The sequence below is a fragment of the Danio rerio genome, chromosome 19, assembly GCF_049306965.1.
Source record: "Danio rerio strain Tuebingen ecotype United States chromosome 19, GRCz12tu, whole genome shotgun sequence".
NCBI classification, from domain to species: Eukaryota; Metazoa; Chordata; class Actinopteri; order Cypriniformes; family Danionidae; genus Danio; species Danio rerio.
The window spans coordinates 12,454,539-12,472,500 of record NC_133194.1 but is presented as its reverse complement, the minus strand read 5'-3'; the positions used below and the strand labels follow the sequence as shown (position 1 = coordinate 12,472,500).

Genomic DNA, 17,962 nt, shown 5'->3' with positions numbered 1-17,962 from the left:
CGGTGGCTGCACATAAACCTCATGCACGTGTTTCCAAAACACCTCCTTGGCCTCTCAGCTAGTGCTAATGCTTTTGAAAACAACTCCATTGAGAAGAAAGAAATGTAGCAAGATTTGTGATTGGGCTCTTGAGTGTTTTTTTTTTCTTGGGCTATTTTTATGTTGGTGTTTTGGAGAGTGTGTATAGGAGGCTATTCACTCAAAAATCAAGCTGTCATAGTTTACCTCAAGATGTTCTTATAATTTTTTTTTTACTTTCATTGAATATTTGTGTTGTTTTTAGTAAGAAAAAAATTTCAAAGGCTTTTTGATAGTTTTTGAGGATTAAATCTGCATGTCAGGATGTTTAGGATTTTTGAGATTTTCCATGCTGTCAGATTAGAGTTGAATTTTATTCTGATACAGGTTTTTTGATGGCCAATGCTGATATCTTATGCCAGGTATGCACTACTTCTCAAAATCATCAGATTGCTGTTCTTAACTAATTGCACAAATATCTGGGGTAGTTATGTTTAAATAGACAACAAACATAGAGTTTAAGTCAAAAATGGCTTGCCATATTTTGAGAAAAATAATGCTTTAAAATTATTTATTGGAAAACTATAAGTCTGATAAACCTTAAAGATATAGCAACAAAATCTAACGCATCTAAATACAGCTTTTGGCCAAATTTGGGGCTTGTATAATTTTTTTATATGCTCGGTTTAAAAAAAATTTATATTTAACATTTTTTATTAAAAAAACAATAAGTCTTATAGGCATGAGGAGATATAGCAACAATCTTGAATGTAGAAAGCACATTTTGACCACATTTGGGCCTTGTGGCATGAACGGCCTAGGAGGAGATACGTTTGTTTTCAAGGACAGAGTAGCATAACAGTATGTTGGCTTTCTCAAGATCTATTTAAACATCTTGTTAATGAAACTTGTTGTTGAAAAATAGGCAAAGAACTGCAAAGTCCAGAGCTGTAGACTTACTTCTTGCACTGGTTTCACTTGTGCGCCTTACTTTTTTCTTTGATCACATCGCATTTATGGTTTAAACCAGAACATTGGCACACTAACATGTGTCTGTTCTTCAAACTCCATCACTAAGATGTTGTTTTATTTCATTTTTTGCCCTCAAATAGCTGTTGCAACCTCAGAATCTTATAAGTTGCACCATTGAGAATATACCATAATTGAGTGACCAAATTGGTCACACTATAGAACCCTGAAGTCAATATTAAGACAGGCTGTAGTTTTTCAAGATTTTTTAATTTTTAATTTTATTATTATTATTTTTTATTAATTAATTTGAGTTTTTTTGCAATAAAAAGTGACAGATTTTGTGGTGATAATTCCCATACATTTTTGAAAAAAATATATATAAATATAAAAAATATCTTATTTACCATAATAGGTAGCTTATTATGTTACCTGTGTAATCTGACACAACAACACAGTTCATAAAAATAAAGCTTCTTTATTTTGGTCTCTTGTCAAAACAAGATCTAAAACAGATCTAAAACGGTAGCAATTAAGCCAAAAGACAGTTGTATAACTCTTATTTTATCCACAATCGTACTTTTTCTCTTTCAGATTTCATAACCTAATCTTATCTTATCTTTACATTTAATTCACATGTAAATAACTCGCACTTCATCCGCGTCAGCTTACTGCACAGGCTGCAAAACCCCCTGTGAGGGCGCAGGTGAGACGTCATTTTTTAAAAGACACTCAAACATTACTTGTGCGGCGTATGCAACGTCTACAAGTCATATAAAACAATTAATTGAACAGTGAAATAAATATAATTTGATCATATGGTTTAGAATTGGATGTAATATGAGATTATTTACATTTTTTTGCATATTATTTGCATTTAAGTAAGAATTTTGCTGATCGCAAAAATTTTCGACTTTTTGTTGGTTTTGCGTTGGATTCAGCAATCGCAAATTAGGGAAAACAAGAGGGTCTTTTTAAGAATTCTTCAAATAAAAGTTATGATTTGGTTGTTTGTTAGCAAGACCAACCACTTGCTTGTTCATGTTTGTACGTGCTGCTTATGTATGAGAATGTACCTGCAGGTATGCAATTTTGCCATTTTAGCTTGATACCAGAAGTATAAGCAAAGTATTATAGAAAAGTATTATAGTAATTAATGTGTTTTTTTTATTAAATATATTTGCCCAAACAAAATGTATGTTTTTCTTTGTCAAAAATAGCCCTCTTGTCTTCCGAATGCAAGTAACTCATATATTGTTTCATGAACTTTTGTAAATAATGCTTTGTTTTCGATTTGTAACAGTAATGTGCAATTTGAAATCTGGAAGGCCTGCAATGTTAAGCCTGAATCATATAATCTTAAATAAACAATGGCAATGCTAATTTTAACTAATTGTAATTTGATAAATATATCTATTTGTTGTGTTGTTTTTTGTTTTGTTTGGTTTTACCACTAACTTGAATTTGGGCCACTTCAATAAACATGCATTTATTTTATTTTGTTAGTTTTTTGAAAGAAAAAAAATCTATGCTTTCAACAAAATCACTGAAACCAATCTTTAACTCGTTCCTGGATGTTTATTGTCAGTTTGAGATGGCATAATGTAAGTGTAATGATTAAAAATTCTCAATTTAGTTCTGACTGTAATGTAAAAAAGACATAACTTGCTCTCTAAAACAGTCACAGTGGGTTTAGATCATTCATCCAGCTGTTTGGAAGTCTTCGCCGGCCAAGTTTTTCTTTCGGGAGGGTGTTCTTCTTGAAATGAATGTCCTGCACTAGGTTTAGTGGTGTCCGTCTTGAGTTGTGGAACGCTGAGGGCCGTTTAGGAGGAAATCATAAAATGCAGGCCTGAACAACCCAAACCCAGAAGCCACAGTCTCAGACCACAGCTGCTTTATATTGCCCGTGGAAAGGTGTGGGCTTGAGCTTGTTTTAGCTGAGGTTACACACATGTGGGATGAATCTGTCGAGCTGGACTGCTTTGCAATATATTTAAAGGGCTTAGAAAAAATGTGAACCATCAATTTAAAGCTACTGTTATTGATTGAGGAGATTTCTTTGCAGGATTTGAGCTATTATTTATGTCCATGGAGCAAGTTGCATGTCAGATGTTTAACTTTTAAATCGTTTAAATCAGCCAGTCTTTGTTTTTTTGCAAGTAAGCTGCTCATTGTGTCTTGAATCATATCAGAAATCTTGGTTTTGTTTTTTTGCTGCTCTTAAATGTGCACATAAAACTTGTTTTGAACCCTGCAGGCCTTGATTTTGTTGCTGCACGATTGAATAGAAACCTGAGTCTATGTGCTCGCTCATCACGAGTTTTGGCCCTCATGCTGTTTGCATATCTGCTTTTAAAAAAGGCTCACAGTTCTCTGGAAACCACTCATTCGTGTAGATCTAATTGAGGTTTCTGCAGTTTCTTGTGTTTTGTCTTGTACATACTGCTATCGGTTTAGGGACTTTGTTTTAGCACTGTGTTTGTAGTCCAAAGGGCTGAAAAATGATTAGTTTTCTTCTGTTGAAGTTAAAGGTATTGTTGGGTTTTTGGATGGCTTTCGGCAATAAATGTCGTGGCAGTTTTTTTGTTACCAAATATAGCAAATCGGTTAGTTAGTTAGTTAGTTAGTTAGATACTAGTGAAGAGAAAGCATCAACATGAGTTAATTTGCTTTAGATTTGTTTATTTATAAGCAAGATACAAGAAAGAATGGAAATTGTTCATGTTGAAGGGATTGTTTATCCAAAACATTTACTCTCCCTCCACTTGTTCAAAACTTGTTTGACTTTATATCTTCTGTTGAACACGCATTTTGTAAACCCGACTGACAAAGTATTTTTTTTTTTTGTCTTTGTAAAATAAAAACATTTGTTTTCTCAACTAACAAAACTAAATTAAATTGTCAAAATTCTAGTTAAATAATAATAATAATAATAATAGTTATTATAATACAAATAAAACTAGTAGTTTTATAGGTTTTTAGACAAACTAAGGGTGCTTTTACACCTAGACTTTTGTTTTGGAACCTGGTGCATTTCCCCAGTTAGCATGGTTCGTTTGGCATATGTGACTCTAGCAATCACGCTCTGATCCATGACAAAACAATTGGTCCGAGATGGCCTGAGCGAGGTGCTCTCACAGTGGATATGTAATAATCGTATATGGCTATATGAAAGAGAATTATGAGTAGGGCGGGATGTCTTTTCTAGCAGTAAATGTGTGTTTCATGTCGAATACGCAAGTGAAAGCATGCTGAACTATTAGCAAAAGCTGTTTACCGGTTAGGAAAATTGACCAAACTGCAATCTTGGTTTACTGTACCTATAATTTCTCTCCATATTGTAAAGCCTATAATGCATAACACTAGCCAACAGTTGTATATGAGAAAGTCTTACCTATGATTTGGTGACAATGTCTGTGGATGTCACCATTCATAATTTAAGTGTAACTTTTTGCTTATGTATTATTGCCTTTTGTCATAAATTTAAATATGGACGTATGACAGAAAAATAAACAGTGGAGCTCTGACCAATGTGAGGAGAATTTACTCACACGTGACTTGTTTTAATAATTTTAGTCGATTTAGAAACTTTGCTATGTGAAACCTAACTGCACCCAGAACAAAGTGCAACATTGTAACAATTTTATTCCCTGTTTCGAACCAAAACAATCGATCTACAGGTGTCAAAACACCCTAAGACTTTGTGATTTTTTTTTAATTATTTTTGGAAACGTAAGCATTAACAAATTTTCTGGCTCTTCACATTTCCAATGTCCATACAAACTTGTAAAATGCTCATTAAAAGTGACAGCACGAGCAAAAACAATTAGAACAAATTTACTAAATGTTAAAAGTGCTTTCTATTGATGTTCACATGTCGCTTTTTAGTACTTGTCAAGTCATTAATACTTGTAAAAATCATCAAAAATTTACACATTGCGAATTAAAACATGTATCACGAGAAGTTTAACACCCCAACTGATTAGATTTGTCACATATCTGAATTGATTTTCAACAGGCTTAGTTAATCATGACATCTCTAATAAATGAAAATACAGATTTATTCTCTACCACTGGGTAGCACATATGAAAACCAGCATTACGGCGGTGGTTTTGGAACAAATCAATTACAATCCTGTATTGTTGCATTGTAGTTATGTGACCTGTCTTTTTATTGTTAGGTGGAGCAATCCAAGGTGCTGATTAAAGAGGGTGGAGTTCAGCTGCTGCTCACCATCGTGGACACACCAGGCTTCGGAGATGCCGTGGATAACAGTAACTGGTTAGTGTGATATTATTTTCTGCATCTCACCTGTCATGGGTTGATAGCTTTCAGTGCTCATATAGATTTCCTCATTTGCCATGTTAATAAATGTATGACTTGATTAAAAGTATCAGGGTGTCCACAGGGCCTTAAAAAGTTGATAAGTCAATTTAGAAAATGTATGCTAAATTTTGCCTGAGTTTAATCTGCGACAAATTGGGATGCTGTGTAGTTTATGAAATCAATCACATCCTGCTAAATTTGACATCACACTGCTTTGTTTACTGCAGTAACCAGGAAAGCACTGCTATTCCTTCTTTATTAAGATTTTTATTAAGTAACTGAATAACATTTTAGTTTAGGATTAGTTTCTTACAATCAGTATGTAATAGGGACGCAACAATACTGTTAGCCCACGGTTCAATACATATCTCGGTTTTTTAACACAGTGTTCTGTTCTGTTCTCATGGCTTGACACATGTTTTTTTCTATAGGCAATAGGAACAGTAAGAGGTTAAGGAGAAAAAAAATAAATTTTGATTATTTATTGCAATATTAATTTTGTTTTACTTAAAAGCTAAAAAAAAAACAACACTAGTTCCTAGTGTATTGTATAAAAAAAAAAATGAACACTGAAATCTCACAGCTGCTGGTAGCCCATGTACAAACTGGGGAACACATAAAATCCTACACTTTGAAAATAAACATACATGTGAAGTTAATAAAGAAAAATCGGCCATTTCAAATAAACATATTTGTACTAAACATAAATAAACCATCTTAATTATCTCGGTGCTGAAAAAATGCAAGATTGTAGTCTGTAACGCCGATCGAGTGCTTTTATAAAATGACAAAGGCCCACATCTCCAATCACTGAAAACGGCTGCAAATCTTTAGCAATAAACACCCGCACTGCCTTTGTTATTTTTATGTGTCTCTCTGAACCAGTTGGGTATGTCTGCTTGAAAGATTCAGCGAGGGATTGTTGCTATTTGGAGGACTTTATTACCTTCTCTACTATTCTGCCTTCAGACAGTGATATTGCTGGGTGATGGAGCTGCAGATGTGCAGTCATGGTTATACGTGTAAAACAATGCTTGCACACAGATTTTTTTGTTCACCATTTTTTCTTTTGTTGGCATTATACTTACCGGCAAAACTGAAATATCCTCACACCGCAGATTTAAAAGTCGCTGGCGCTTTCTTGTTCTGTTGCGTCACTTCGCCGGCACTTCCTTGTACTGTTGCCTCAGCCTCACTTTACCGTCACTCGCCATGTTAAAGTGTAGAATGATGGTCAAGCGCCCCCTAACTTTAGAGCATAGTGATTAGATTGGATATTACACGGTCAATACGGGGAGATATAAAACGCACATAAATTATGTAAACACAAAACCGAGAAAACCGCAATTCACAAGCGTGTATTGAACCGTAGGGGTCGTATCGTACAGTTGAATATTATATTGAGAACCATGGCATCCCTAGTATGTAAATATAATGTGAGTTAAAATGTTGCCAATGTTACTGGTTGAAACCTAAAGTGCCGATGAATGTATGAATAAGGACATATTAAGATTAAAAGATTTGTATGAAGACAATATATTAATGTCATTTAAGCAATTTAATGTAATTGTAGCTAAATTAAATTTACCTCAAAAACACTTTTTATAATATTTACAACTAAGAACCCAACTCTTACAGAACAAGATTATTCCATCAAAGGATGAATTACACAATTATATAACACATTAAGAGAAAATCATAAAGAAAACTCTGAAAATAAAAGACTAGCATGGATTCAAGATACAACAATGGATATCCCAGTAGAGGACTGGAATATAATTTTTTTTGAATGCACAAAAAAAAAACATTGAATTCCCGATTGAGACTGCTACAACAAATTGAGTTATGAGAACCCGTATTACTCCTGTATGATTAAATAAGTTTAACCCTAATATCCCTGATCTTTGTTTTAAATGTAATAAGATACAAGGCACATTTTTTATTTGTGTGTGGGAGTGTGAGGAGGTACAGAGTTCTTGGTTGGAGTTGACTCAATATATTTCACAATTTATTTTCATTGCAATTCCTTTAAGTCCTGGATTATGTATATTGAATATGTATGAAGACAGTTGTGCTTTGTCTGCTAAAGAAAGAAAATTGATTGATTTATGCGTAAAAGTCTATAAGTTGTATTGCTTTATGTTGGAAAAATGTTAATAGCCCCTCCATTGGACTTTGGTTGAGAAACCTGATAACATGTTTGGCTCTTGAAAAGCTCACGTACAGTTGAAGTCAAAATTATTAGCCCCCCTTTGAATTTTTTTTCTATTTTAAATGTTCCGCAAATGATGTTTAACAGAGCAAAGAAATTTTCACAGTATGTCTGATAATTTTTTTTTCTTCTGAGAAAGTCTTATTTGTTTTATTCCGGCTTGAATAAAAGCAGTGTTATATTTTTTAAAAAACATTTTAAGGTCAAAATTAGTAGCTCCTTTAAGCTCTATATTTTTTCGATAGTCTACAGAACAAATCATCGTTATACAATAACTTGCCTAATTACCCTAACCTGCCTAGTTAACCTAATTAACCTAGTTAAGCCTTTAAATGTCACTTTAAGCTGTATAGAAGTGTCTTGAAAAATATCTAGTCAAATTTTATTTACTGTCATTATGGCAAATATAAGATAGATCAGTTATTAGAAATGAGTTATTAAAACTATGATGTTTAGAAATCTTTTCTTTGTTAAACAGAAATTGGAAAAAATAAACAGTGGGTGAATAATTCAGGGGTCTAATAATTCTGGCTTTAAATGTATATAATAAGGCAAAAAATCCTCCAAATTTTGTGATATCTGGGAAGTGTTTTTGGACTTGGAAGTTGCGGAATCTGAATTGATGCTTGTCTAGATTTTATTTTTTGTTTATTTTAGTATAATTTTGTTTATTAAGAATTATTATTTAATTTAAAATTTTCCCTAAACCTGTCTGAGGTAAGTTTTGGGTATTGGGGTTTGATTTATTGTAAAACCTAGAAAAAAAAAAGTAATAGAGACATACAAAAGTGGCGATGAGGTCTTAAAATATATGGAAAGAGCCTTGAAAAAGTATTGAATTTCACTCACTGATTTGATTTCAGTATATACCCTGAACATGAATAATTTGCTTGTGTTGCATCTGTAGTTTGTCAACTCTGAATATCTCTTATTATTCTGTAGCTGGCAGCCTGTCATCGATCACATCGACAGCAAATTTGAGGATTACCTTAACGCGGAGTCACGTGTCAATAGACGGCAGATGCCTGACAGTCGAGTGCACTGCTGTCTGTACTTCATCGCCCCCTCTGGTCATGGGTAAGCACTCAGTTTCAAGCATTAAAGGAGAACTATTATGCAAAAATCACTTTTTTAAGGGTTTTAAACAGTTGTGTGGCAACAGTGTGTGAATATAGTCTCCCTCTAACGGCTCGTACACACCGGGTTGCTTTTCGTTTGCGTTTATCGTCAGTGTTTTTAGAGTCGTTTTTCCGGATTCAAACCCAATCGATTTTCACTGGCTATTGTGGAAAAGAGCTTGCAAAATCACCCCTTGACGTTAGATGGCGCTACACAAATTTAAGTTTCTGACACCCGCTTGTAACACAGAAGAAGACAGAAAGTTGACACGCTTGTTGTTAAAGTTACTTGCAATTCAAAGCATAGATGGTTCAAGTAGCAGCTTCAGCTCTAGCGATGAAGAAATTATTATTGTTCTCCAGAGCAATAAGCAGCTCCACGTTCATACCGCCTCTGGGCATTTTCTTTATTGTGCGCTCGCATTGAAAGTTTTGTGCTTTAGCGCCTGCAAGTGCTGTTTACTGTAACTTCAGCTGCTTCATGCATGTGAACAAAAGTGCCAATCTGATTGGTGGAGAAGGTTTTAAAGTGGTGTGTCAAAAAAAAAAAAAAAAAAAAAAACGAGCATGAGGCGTTTCTTAAAAAAAGAGACTTTTACGCCTGGCTTTTTGCATGCTGGTGTGCACATACATTGGCGCCCTTTATTTAGTCGTGAGGTGCTAAACGTCGATGGAAAACGGGAGCAAAAAAGCATCCCGGTGTGCACAGGCCTTAAGGGTCAAACTAATTTGTTACAATCACACTTGATAAAAACTGCTGTAACACTTTTATTGATGTTCTCCTTTCTACGGCCAATCAGAGGGAGAATACACTGCAAATTAGTGATAAATTAGTCTCCCTCATTAGCATAAACAGTCCTTTGTGAGAAGCAGCCAAATTCAATCTCATTTGAATTTAAAGTGGCAGTCACCAAGATGGCACAATTTAGATCACAGCCTAAAAGCATCAGTTTCAAAGACCTATAAAACATTATTATTTGTGTGGTATTTCGGGCTAAAACTTCACATACACACTCTGGGAACATCAGAGATTTATTTTAAATCTTGTAAAAAAGGAGCATAATAGGTCCCCTTTAAATGAACATGCACTCTCTGTATTGACTTTTTTTTTTTTTTTTTTTTTTGCTGTGGAGGGAAGTGAGCTCTCAAGTGATGCCAAGTACATTAGGAGTTTTTGCACCGTCAGTGGTTTTGTCAAATGATTTGTATTGTTGCAAGTTAAATCTAATACTCACCAAGTGGTCTAAAAAACATTATGTGACGTAAAACAGATCCAGTGAATCCTTTTTCATGTGTTTGAGTTGGTTAATATCTTTCTTTTTATCTCTCTCCATCATTGTTTTTTTTTCTCTCTATGGCTCATGATCTGAGTGCTTTTGTATGCATATTCAGAAAATCATAAAACACTGAGAAGCCTAACTGTGTTCGTTAGGCAAGCAACTCTGTTACTGTTGGCCATACTTGAGGTTGTAGAATTAAACAAAGCCCTGGCTTGCTTGATTATATTGTGTTTTATTTGGTCTTTTCTGTGGTTTTGTATTTGGTTTGGTTTGATAAGTTTAGTTGTTCAGTTTGTGTTTGTTATTTTTAGCTTGTTTATAATTTTACATGTGGTTTCATTAGTGTTGATACGCACCATTCACATGGGGCTTCAACGTCAGCGCTTGACAGAGGGCATGTCTGAAGTTGGGGCTGACAAAATCGTCATAGCAGCGTTAGCCAATGAAATTAGTCAGCAATTGGCCACAGTCTGAGCTGGTGTATTTGCATACAGTGATCTGATTGGCTGACGCTTCCGTCGCCGCTTGAAAAGTTGAGCAAGTTCCAACTTTTGCAGCGAGCAATGCCTCTGAAGCGGCACAGATGGATCCACAATGCAGTTCGGCAACGCCTGACGTCACTCATTCAAAGTGAATGGGAAGCGTTGATGCTGACGCCTTGTCTGAATGGGGCATTAGTTAGAATAGTTTTTTTGTTGTATTTTTTGGGTTGTGGGTAAGATTTGTTTTTAGTTTGGTTGTTTTGTTTGTTTCTGTTTTGTTTGTTGTTGTTTCAATATGAAAGAGGGAGATGAGCTTGGTGTAGAGATCAAAACGCATATTAATATTTCGTGTTCAATCACTTGGTTCTGGTGATGTGCGAAATTCAGATGGAGCGCCGAAAGTAAAAAACTGAATGGGAGACACGGAGGAAAGTTAATATTTTTTGCGATTTATACCTTTTTTTAAAAGGAGATATAAATAGAAAATAATCACATATGTTGGGCATGATTCTTACATAATGAAGAGGGCCAAGTTTTTTACTGAACTAAAATATATTTGCCTGTCATCGAGGCAGTAGATACTATATAAGCTATTACGTTACATGAAAATATACTATAGTAAATACTATAGTAATGGAAGAATACTATAGATAATTACTTGAAATAAACTGTTGTAGTAATTATATATTGCTGCTAAGGTACAACACAACTGTAGTAAAAAATGAACACATTATTCAGCTGGCTTCAGTTTTCTCCGCTATAACTATACACCATTACAATACAGCAGAGTTTACATTAACGTTACACTATTTATTAGTTTATCAGTTTACTATGCTACAGTATTCTGTAGTATTCATTAACAGAGTTGTACACATTATACACTTTACTTTGTGATTCAAAAATATGTTTATTATAAATAACTATTGATTTTTCCCATGCGGATATCTTCCAAACATCACAAAATAACAGATGAAAGCATACAAAAGTGTAGACGCATAGTCTACATTATGATTGATTTATTTTTGCCAGGGGGAAAAGTGCTAAACAATAACAACCGACTAGTTTTGGTGCAAGGGTTGCATTTTATTGTTTTTTGTTTGGTTGATGATCTCACATTAGTGATACTTTTGTATGTTTCACCAAAACGATAGAAAATACATGGATTATTGCTAAACATTCTCCTGGATGGTGGTGGTGTTTGTATCTGATTTTTATATAACACATTACCACATTTATACACAAACCTAGGCCAGTGTATAATCTTTATTGGTGTTGTCAAATGAATTATCGCACTCAAAATAGCTTGTACACATAGATGTTTAAAAACTTTGGCTGATTTAAACAATTATAAACAACATAAAACAGAACCATTTTGAGGTACTGATAGCGATTCCTATGTAGAAGAATCACTTCCTGCCTTCCATCTGAATTTCGTGCAACATCAGTGACGTCATGTGGAAACCAACCATAGCCACATACTACAAAAAATAAATAAATAAAATCTCCTTACAGTCTTGTTTTTGTTTGGGTTGATTTGGTTTATTTGGCGTTTTGCGTGTTTGTTTGTTTTGTTTTTGATTAGAAATGAGCCAAATCAAGACATCAAAATATTAAGGAAAAATAATCATGTTAATCATGTTTATCAAACATGATAATAATCAAAGTAATCATGTTTATCTATCCCTGTACATATATTCATATATTGTAACATATACACTTGTAATCATGTTCATCTATCCCTGTACATATATTCATATATTGTAACATATACACTTGTAATCATGTTCATCTATCTGCACACTACTGATTATTAATAGCAACCTGCACATATATTCATATATTGTAAATCTGTTCATAGCTTATCCAACCTGTATATAATGTTCATAGTACATCCATCCCATCTGTAAATATCACCATAGATTTCTATAACTGCACTTTATAACGTATTCCTGTATCCTGCACTTGCTGCTATTGCACTGCTGGTTAGACCTAAACTGCATTTCGTTGCATTGTACTTGTACATGTGTAATGACAATAAAGTTGAATCTAATCTAAAAAAAAAATAAAAAATGCTGTTGAACTTCTTTGAAATGAAAGATCGTAAACCACATTGAAATGCATTTGGACGTTTAGGGACAGATTTACTAACAGCTTATATCTTATAGCTTATGTCTTTTTTGGTGCTCAAACAGTACTGTCAAGATTTACTAAACACTCGCAATGAAGAATTAGCACTTCACTTTTGGAGTGCCCTTACAAAGTTGTAAAATGCTGATTGAATGTGAGAGATAGAGCAAGCAAGGGGAAAAAAGCTGAGAACAAAAGTAAAAAATCAGCACTGAAAATGCGAATGCGTTTCTTTGTCAGACAAATTATGTTGGAGGAGATAATTTAAAGCAATCATGCAATAGGATTTACTAACATTTGTGCTGCTCAGATAACTGGCATTTGCATCATTATTTAATCCCTAAAACTGCATGCCTCACGTTTTGTGCCTGAGTTTTGTGGAGTGTTCCCTAAATTGTTTTTTTGTTTAGTTTGTTTAGTGTTTCTTTTTTGTTTAGTGGTTCTTCTGTTTCTTTTCAAAATACAGTTGAAGTCAAAATTATTAGCCCGCCTGATTTATTAGTCCCCTGTTATTTTTTTCCCCAATTTCTGCTTAACATAGAGAAGTTTTTTTAGCACATTTATAAACATAATAGTTTTAATAACTTATTTCTAATAACTGATTTATTTTGTATTTGCCATGATGACAGTAAATAATATTTGACTAGGTATTTTTAAGACACTTCTATACAGCTTAAAGGGACATTTAAAAGCTTAACTAGGTTAATTAGGTTAACTTGGCTGGTTAGGGTAATTAGGCAAGTTATTGTATAACGATGGTTTGTTCTGTAGACTATCGAAAAAAATATAACGCTTAAAGGGGCTAATAATTTTGCCCTTAAAATGTGTTTTTAAAAATATAAAACTGCTTTTATTCTAGCCAAAATAAAACAAATAAGACTTTCTCCAGAAGAAAAAATATTATTAGACATACTGTGAAAATTTCCTTGTTCTGTTTAACATCATTTGCGAAATATTTAAAAAAAAAAAAAAAGAAAAGAAATTCAAAGGGGGGCTTATAATTCTGACTTCATCTGTACATTAAAAAAACCCTTTCACCTGCTGGTGTTTGTGCATATGTATATTTATATATGCGTGTAATAGCTAAAGTTGTGAAAGCCACTGACCCGGGTGAAAAAGCTCATGTGCATTTCCTGCCATGTATTTATTGCTTTACTTGCAGCACATGTAGCTCATCTCGTAGTAAAACCACAAGTTCAGCCAAGCTGCCAAACAGCAGTCTGAATATGATACCTCACTATGGAAGGACAGTGGAGGCCTGTGCGTCTGTTTTTATACTTGTTCTCTGTGTTTAGTTTGAAATAGTAAACCATCATATTCTCTCTCTCTCCTCTCTCTCTCTCTCTCTCTCTCTCTCTCTCATTCTCTATCATCCTTTCTCTCCTCTCTTTCTCTCTCTCTCTCTCTCTCTCTCTCAGACTGAAACCACTGGATATTGAGTTCATGAAACGGTTACATGAAAAAGTGAATATCATCCCGCTCATCGCAAAAGCAGACACACTGACTCCAGAGGAGTGCCAACAGTTCAAGAAGCAGGTGAGAGTCATCTAATGCCAAGTACCATACATGTATACTTTAGGTTTTCACTGCATCTGAAGTGCCTTTACAACAAGGGTTGTTGCCCAAGAAATATTGTAAATAAGAGTTGACCATCCTTTCCACTACTCAGTCCTGAATAGCTAGCATATTGAGGAAAGGTTTAGAAACCTAGACGTCAGGGTAAAGTGATGTAAAAATGGTAGACAACAGTGTCATTAACCACCCAAATAAAATCGAATTGATTACAAAACAGCTTAGTTAATCCCAGTTCAAATGACTTGATTTTGATTGTTGGTTCCGACAGTCAATGTGTCAGATGATGCAATTTTGTCTAGAATCTTGAAATCTTGACATATCAACGTGTACACATGTGATGTCTACAGTCATCAAGAAGCCCCATAGATTATAAATGTGTATTATAAATGTGTAATTGTCTGATTTGTTGGTTTACATGGTAGTATACATAGTTTGCATAATTCTAGTACTGATTCCAGTAATACACAAGACTGCAGAAGTGCATTTAGCTATCAATCTTTTTTATTCTGTCACGGTAGTTCTATGATGACACTTCATACAAGCGTACTATTACCACAACTCAAAGCTTTCTTCCATTTCATGGAAGCAGTCCTCTGTTCATTTTGTCATTTTAAAAGTTGTGCACATAAGAGATTATGTGCTACTATTGGTCAGCATCACTCATGTGATGAAAAAAAAAATGAAGCATGAAGCATTATAAATTGTTGCATACATGGTATCGGTTGTGCTCAATGTCACATGAACATGCTCCCTGGGTGTAAGTGGATAAAATAATAATGATATATGGGTGGGGGGTGAAATAAAACAGCGAACACCTTAACTCCTATAAGCTGGCCTCTAATAGAGGCTGCTAATATACTTTCAGGTAACATCCTCATAACTAACCATACTGACTTAAACTCCTACTGAACTATAATGGAATAACATTATCACAAACTGCAATTCTCTTACTGACAGAGAGTAAACGTAAAGACCAGTAAAAAAAAGCATGTATCTATATATTATTACTGTCAATCAATTTCATTTTCGTTTCTTTTTTTTTAAGATGTCGATCGACAAAGTCAATGAAAGGAAATCAGATTAAGTCCAAAAACAGAAATAGCTCCAAAAGTTGATGGTTAACTCACCAAGCACTCATGCTCGTACTGAGTTTTAATTTCAGTGGCCTTAGCTCGTCCATTTTCTTGAGTAGCTCCATTTTAAGTACTCTTATTTCCCGGAGGACGAGCTCTTGGTTGGTTTCCATACTGCGTTCCCCTTTCACGTGTTCCGCCATCTTATCGATTTTGCTGCGCGTGTCAGGCATAGTCAATTAAGCTTGATAAAGTCCAGAAAACAGGAAAATAATAAACTATAAATCACCTTTAAACAGACTCTGCTGCGTTTGTGGTTAAAAAAAATATGTGCAGTTCAGTATGGAGATCAGTCAAACACGTCTTCACATGTTGCCGACCAAACCGGAAGCCCAATGACACATGAAATAAAGTGATTTGAATTTTATTTGTCATTTACGAATCCCCACAAAACCCTTTCATCAAGCAAATCATGCTGGATTCCAATTTTTTTTTTAATTTTAACAGTGCTTAATGATAATAATGTAGCTCTCAAATGCTCTGCACCCAAATGCTGGAGGCTTGTCTGCTCTGCTTCACTGCTAGTGGTGCTTACCCCACTCACAGGAAAGCATCCATCTTTCAACTTTCAAATACAACCTTAATGCACTGTAAAAAGTGCTGGGTGCCACACAACTCCTTCATGTTGTCCCAACACAAATAGATTATGTTAATGTGATTGTATTTACAAATTTAAGGTGTAGTAGGTGATCTGCCACAATGCTAGCCTGCATAAATCTCTGAAACGCCATCCCTCCCCTGCCGTCCAAAACAACGCCTCCGGAAAACACAAGCGCATGTATCTTAGTGAAGATGACAGCAGAACCCTCTCTCATGTGTTGAGCTAAAGCTTGGCCGGCGTCGTTCAGGAATTACACTCATTATTACACTTATTTCTAAGCTATACTTACATGCTACTTCTGACCAAATATTCAGAGTAGCGGTTAACACCATAGGGAGCGCGTCGCAGGTTGTCATTGTTTAAAAATGAACCAATATGAAATATAAAACCATCCTAAGCTCAGTAATGTAGGCTAGGCAGAATAGCGCTATTTACTGATGTTCTGTTGTCAAACTAAATAAAATCTACATTATCAATGCTGTAAAAAGCCCTTATGAAACTGAAAATAGTCACATCAGTCTTACACCAGAAGATTTCAGTGTCTGAACAGCACTTCTGTGCCTATAACCCATTCTTAACAGCCCAGTCTACATCAGCTCTGCGTGACAAAAATAGTTTCAAAACATAACATTACCTATCTGAGAGAAATACTTTAACCATGGTGCCGTCCTTCCTCCAGCATGCGAAAGTAACTCCAATATTGATTCAGGATTTTAAAAAAGTTTCGATCCAGCATGTTTTTACCGCTCGCGCTCTCTCTATCACTCTCGTGAACCTGCAGGCATGTGTATGCCCAAATGGCAGAGCTGCGTACAAACAGCTGCGCAGTAGCTCAAATTTGCATTTGCTGACGAACAGTTTGAGCTCCGTATCAGAATTATGGGAGATGTCAGCCTGACATTTTAATTGGACAAACATTTTTTAGTCTTATGCCTTACCCAGAATATAAAAATACATTTAGATCTCTTACTTTAATCAGTACCATTGGAATGTGAAGAGACTTTCAACCAGCACAACAAAACATGCTTCTGAAGACAATCACCTACTTCACTTTTCAGTGGATTGAACATAAAACAATTAAGTTGTCCAAAAACAGCTCAAGAATTGTATTGATTCAGCACATTTTAAGTAAGTAGTTTAAAGAAGCAGTATAAACAAATGTTTTGAGTGTGGGTGCTACTGATGCAACTTCTAGCAACAAAAGCTTATTTAGCTTTATAAAACACGCATCATTGCTTCAGTGAGTGGAAACACTCTCGACTTTAAGGCGAGCACAGTTCATGGTTGCTAAGCAATGACAGATACCACCAAAAAACATTTAAAAACGAAGTAGCTATACAGCTTGCATTTGAATGGTTTTTAGACGTGAATTGAGAACACCATGTTTTTAAATAGCATACATTCTGAAAGCAAGCAAAATGTAGACTGTAGAAACTAATGATGACAGCATCTAAAGGAGGGGCCACACTCCATTGTATCATCAAGCTACTGTTGTAGCCACACCCAGATAATCCTGAACACATAATTGGTGCCAAAATATTGAGCATTTTAACTCCAAAACTAGGTACTGCATTCTTCGGAGTCTCTGTAATGTTCAATAATACTTTTGAAACATTTATAATTGTGTTCAGAAACAATTCTCTTTATCCAGACTTTAAAAAATCTACATTAAAGTCAAACATTCCTGTGGAAATATACTGTATATGACTGTGTAATTAATTATTATATTACTACAGTATTCAGTATGACTGGCAACAGTAAACAAACTTTTTTTTAAAAATAAGAGTCTGTATAAAATTTAGTTTCTTATATGTGTTTTTGTTTTCATGTATTTTTGTTTTAAATAACAATTAATCCCGAACTCCTAAAAAATACATCTAAAGAAATCTAATCTCAAAGGGAACCTGCAATGCTGCTACAGATTTTTGCAAAACATTATCTGTAACACTTTATTTTTTTATTTAATGGATTTTCTAAAATTAACAAACAATGAACAATGCATTCATTACTGTATTTGTTCATGTTTGCTAATGTTCAATAATGAAAATACAGTTGCTCATTGTTAATTCATGCATTAACTAATGTTAATAATCATGAATTTAGTTAATGTTAATAAT

At 34.5% G+C, this 17,962-nt stretch overlaps 1 protein-coding gene across 3 annotated transcripts in view; it reads left to right on the top strand.

The window, feature by feature from the left end:
• Nucleotides 1–17,962, top strand: part of septin7a (septin 7a) — a 94,417-nt gene that overhangs the window by 54,156 nt on the left and 22,299 nt on the right. For 2 of the 3 annotated variants that reach the window (XM_073930661.1, XM_068215054.2), the window contains exons 4-6: nucleotides 5,172–5,272; nucleotides 8,472–8,606; nucleotides 13,955–14,072. In XM_073930661.1, the coding sequence (XP_073786762.1) occupies nucleotides 5,172–5,272; nucleotides 8,472–8,606; nucleotides 13,955–14,072 (354 nt within the window). 3 annotated transcript variants of the gene reach the window in all.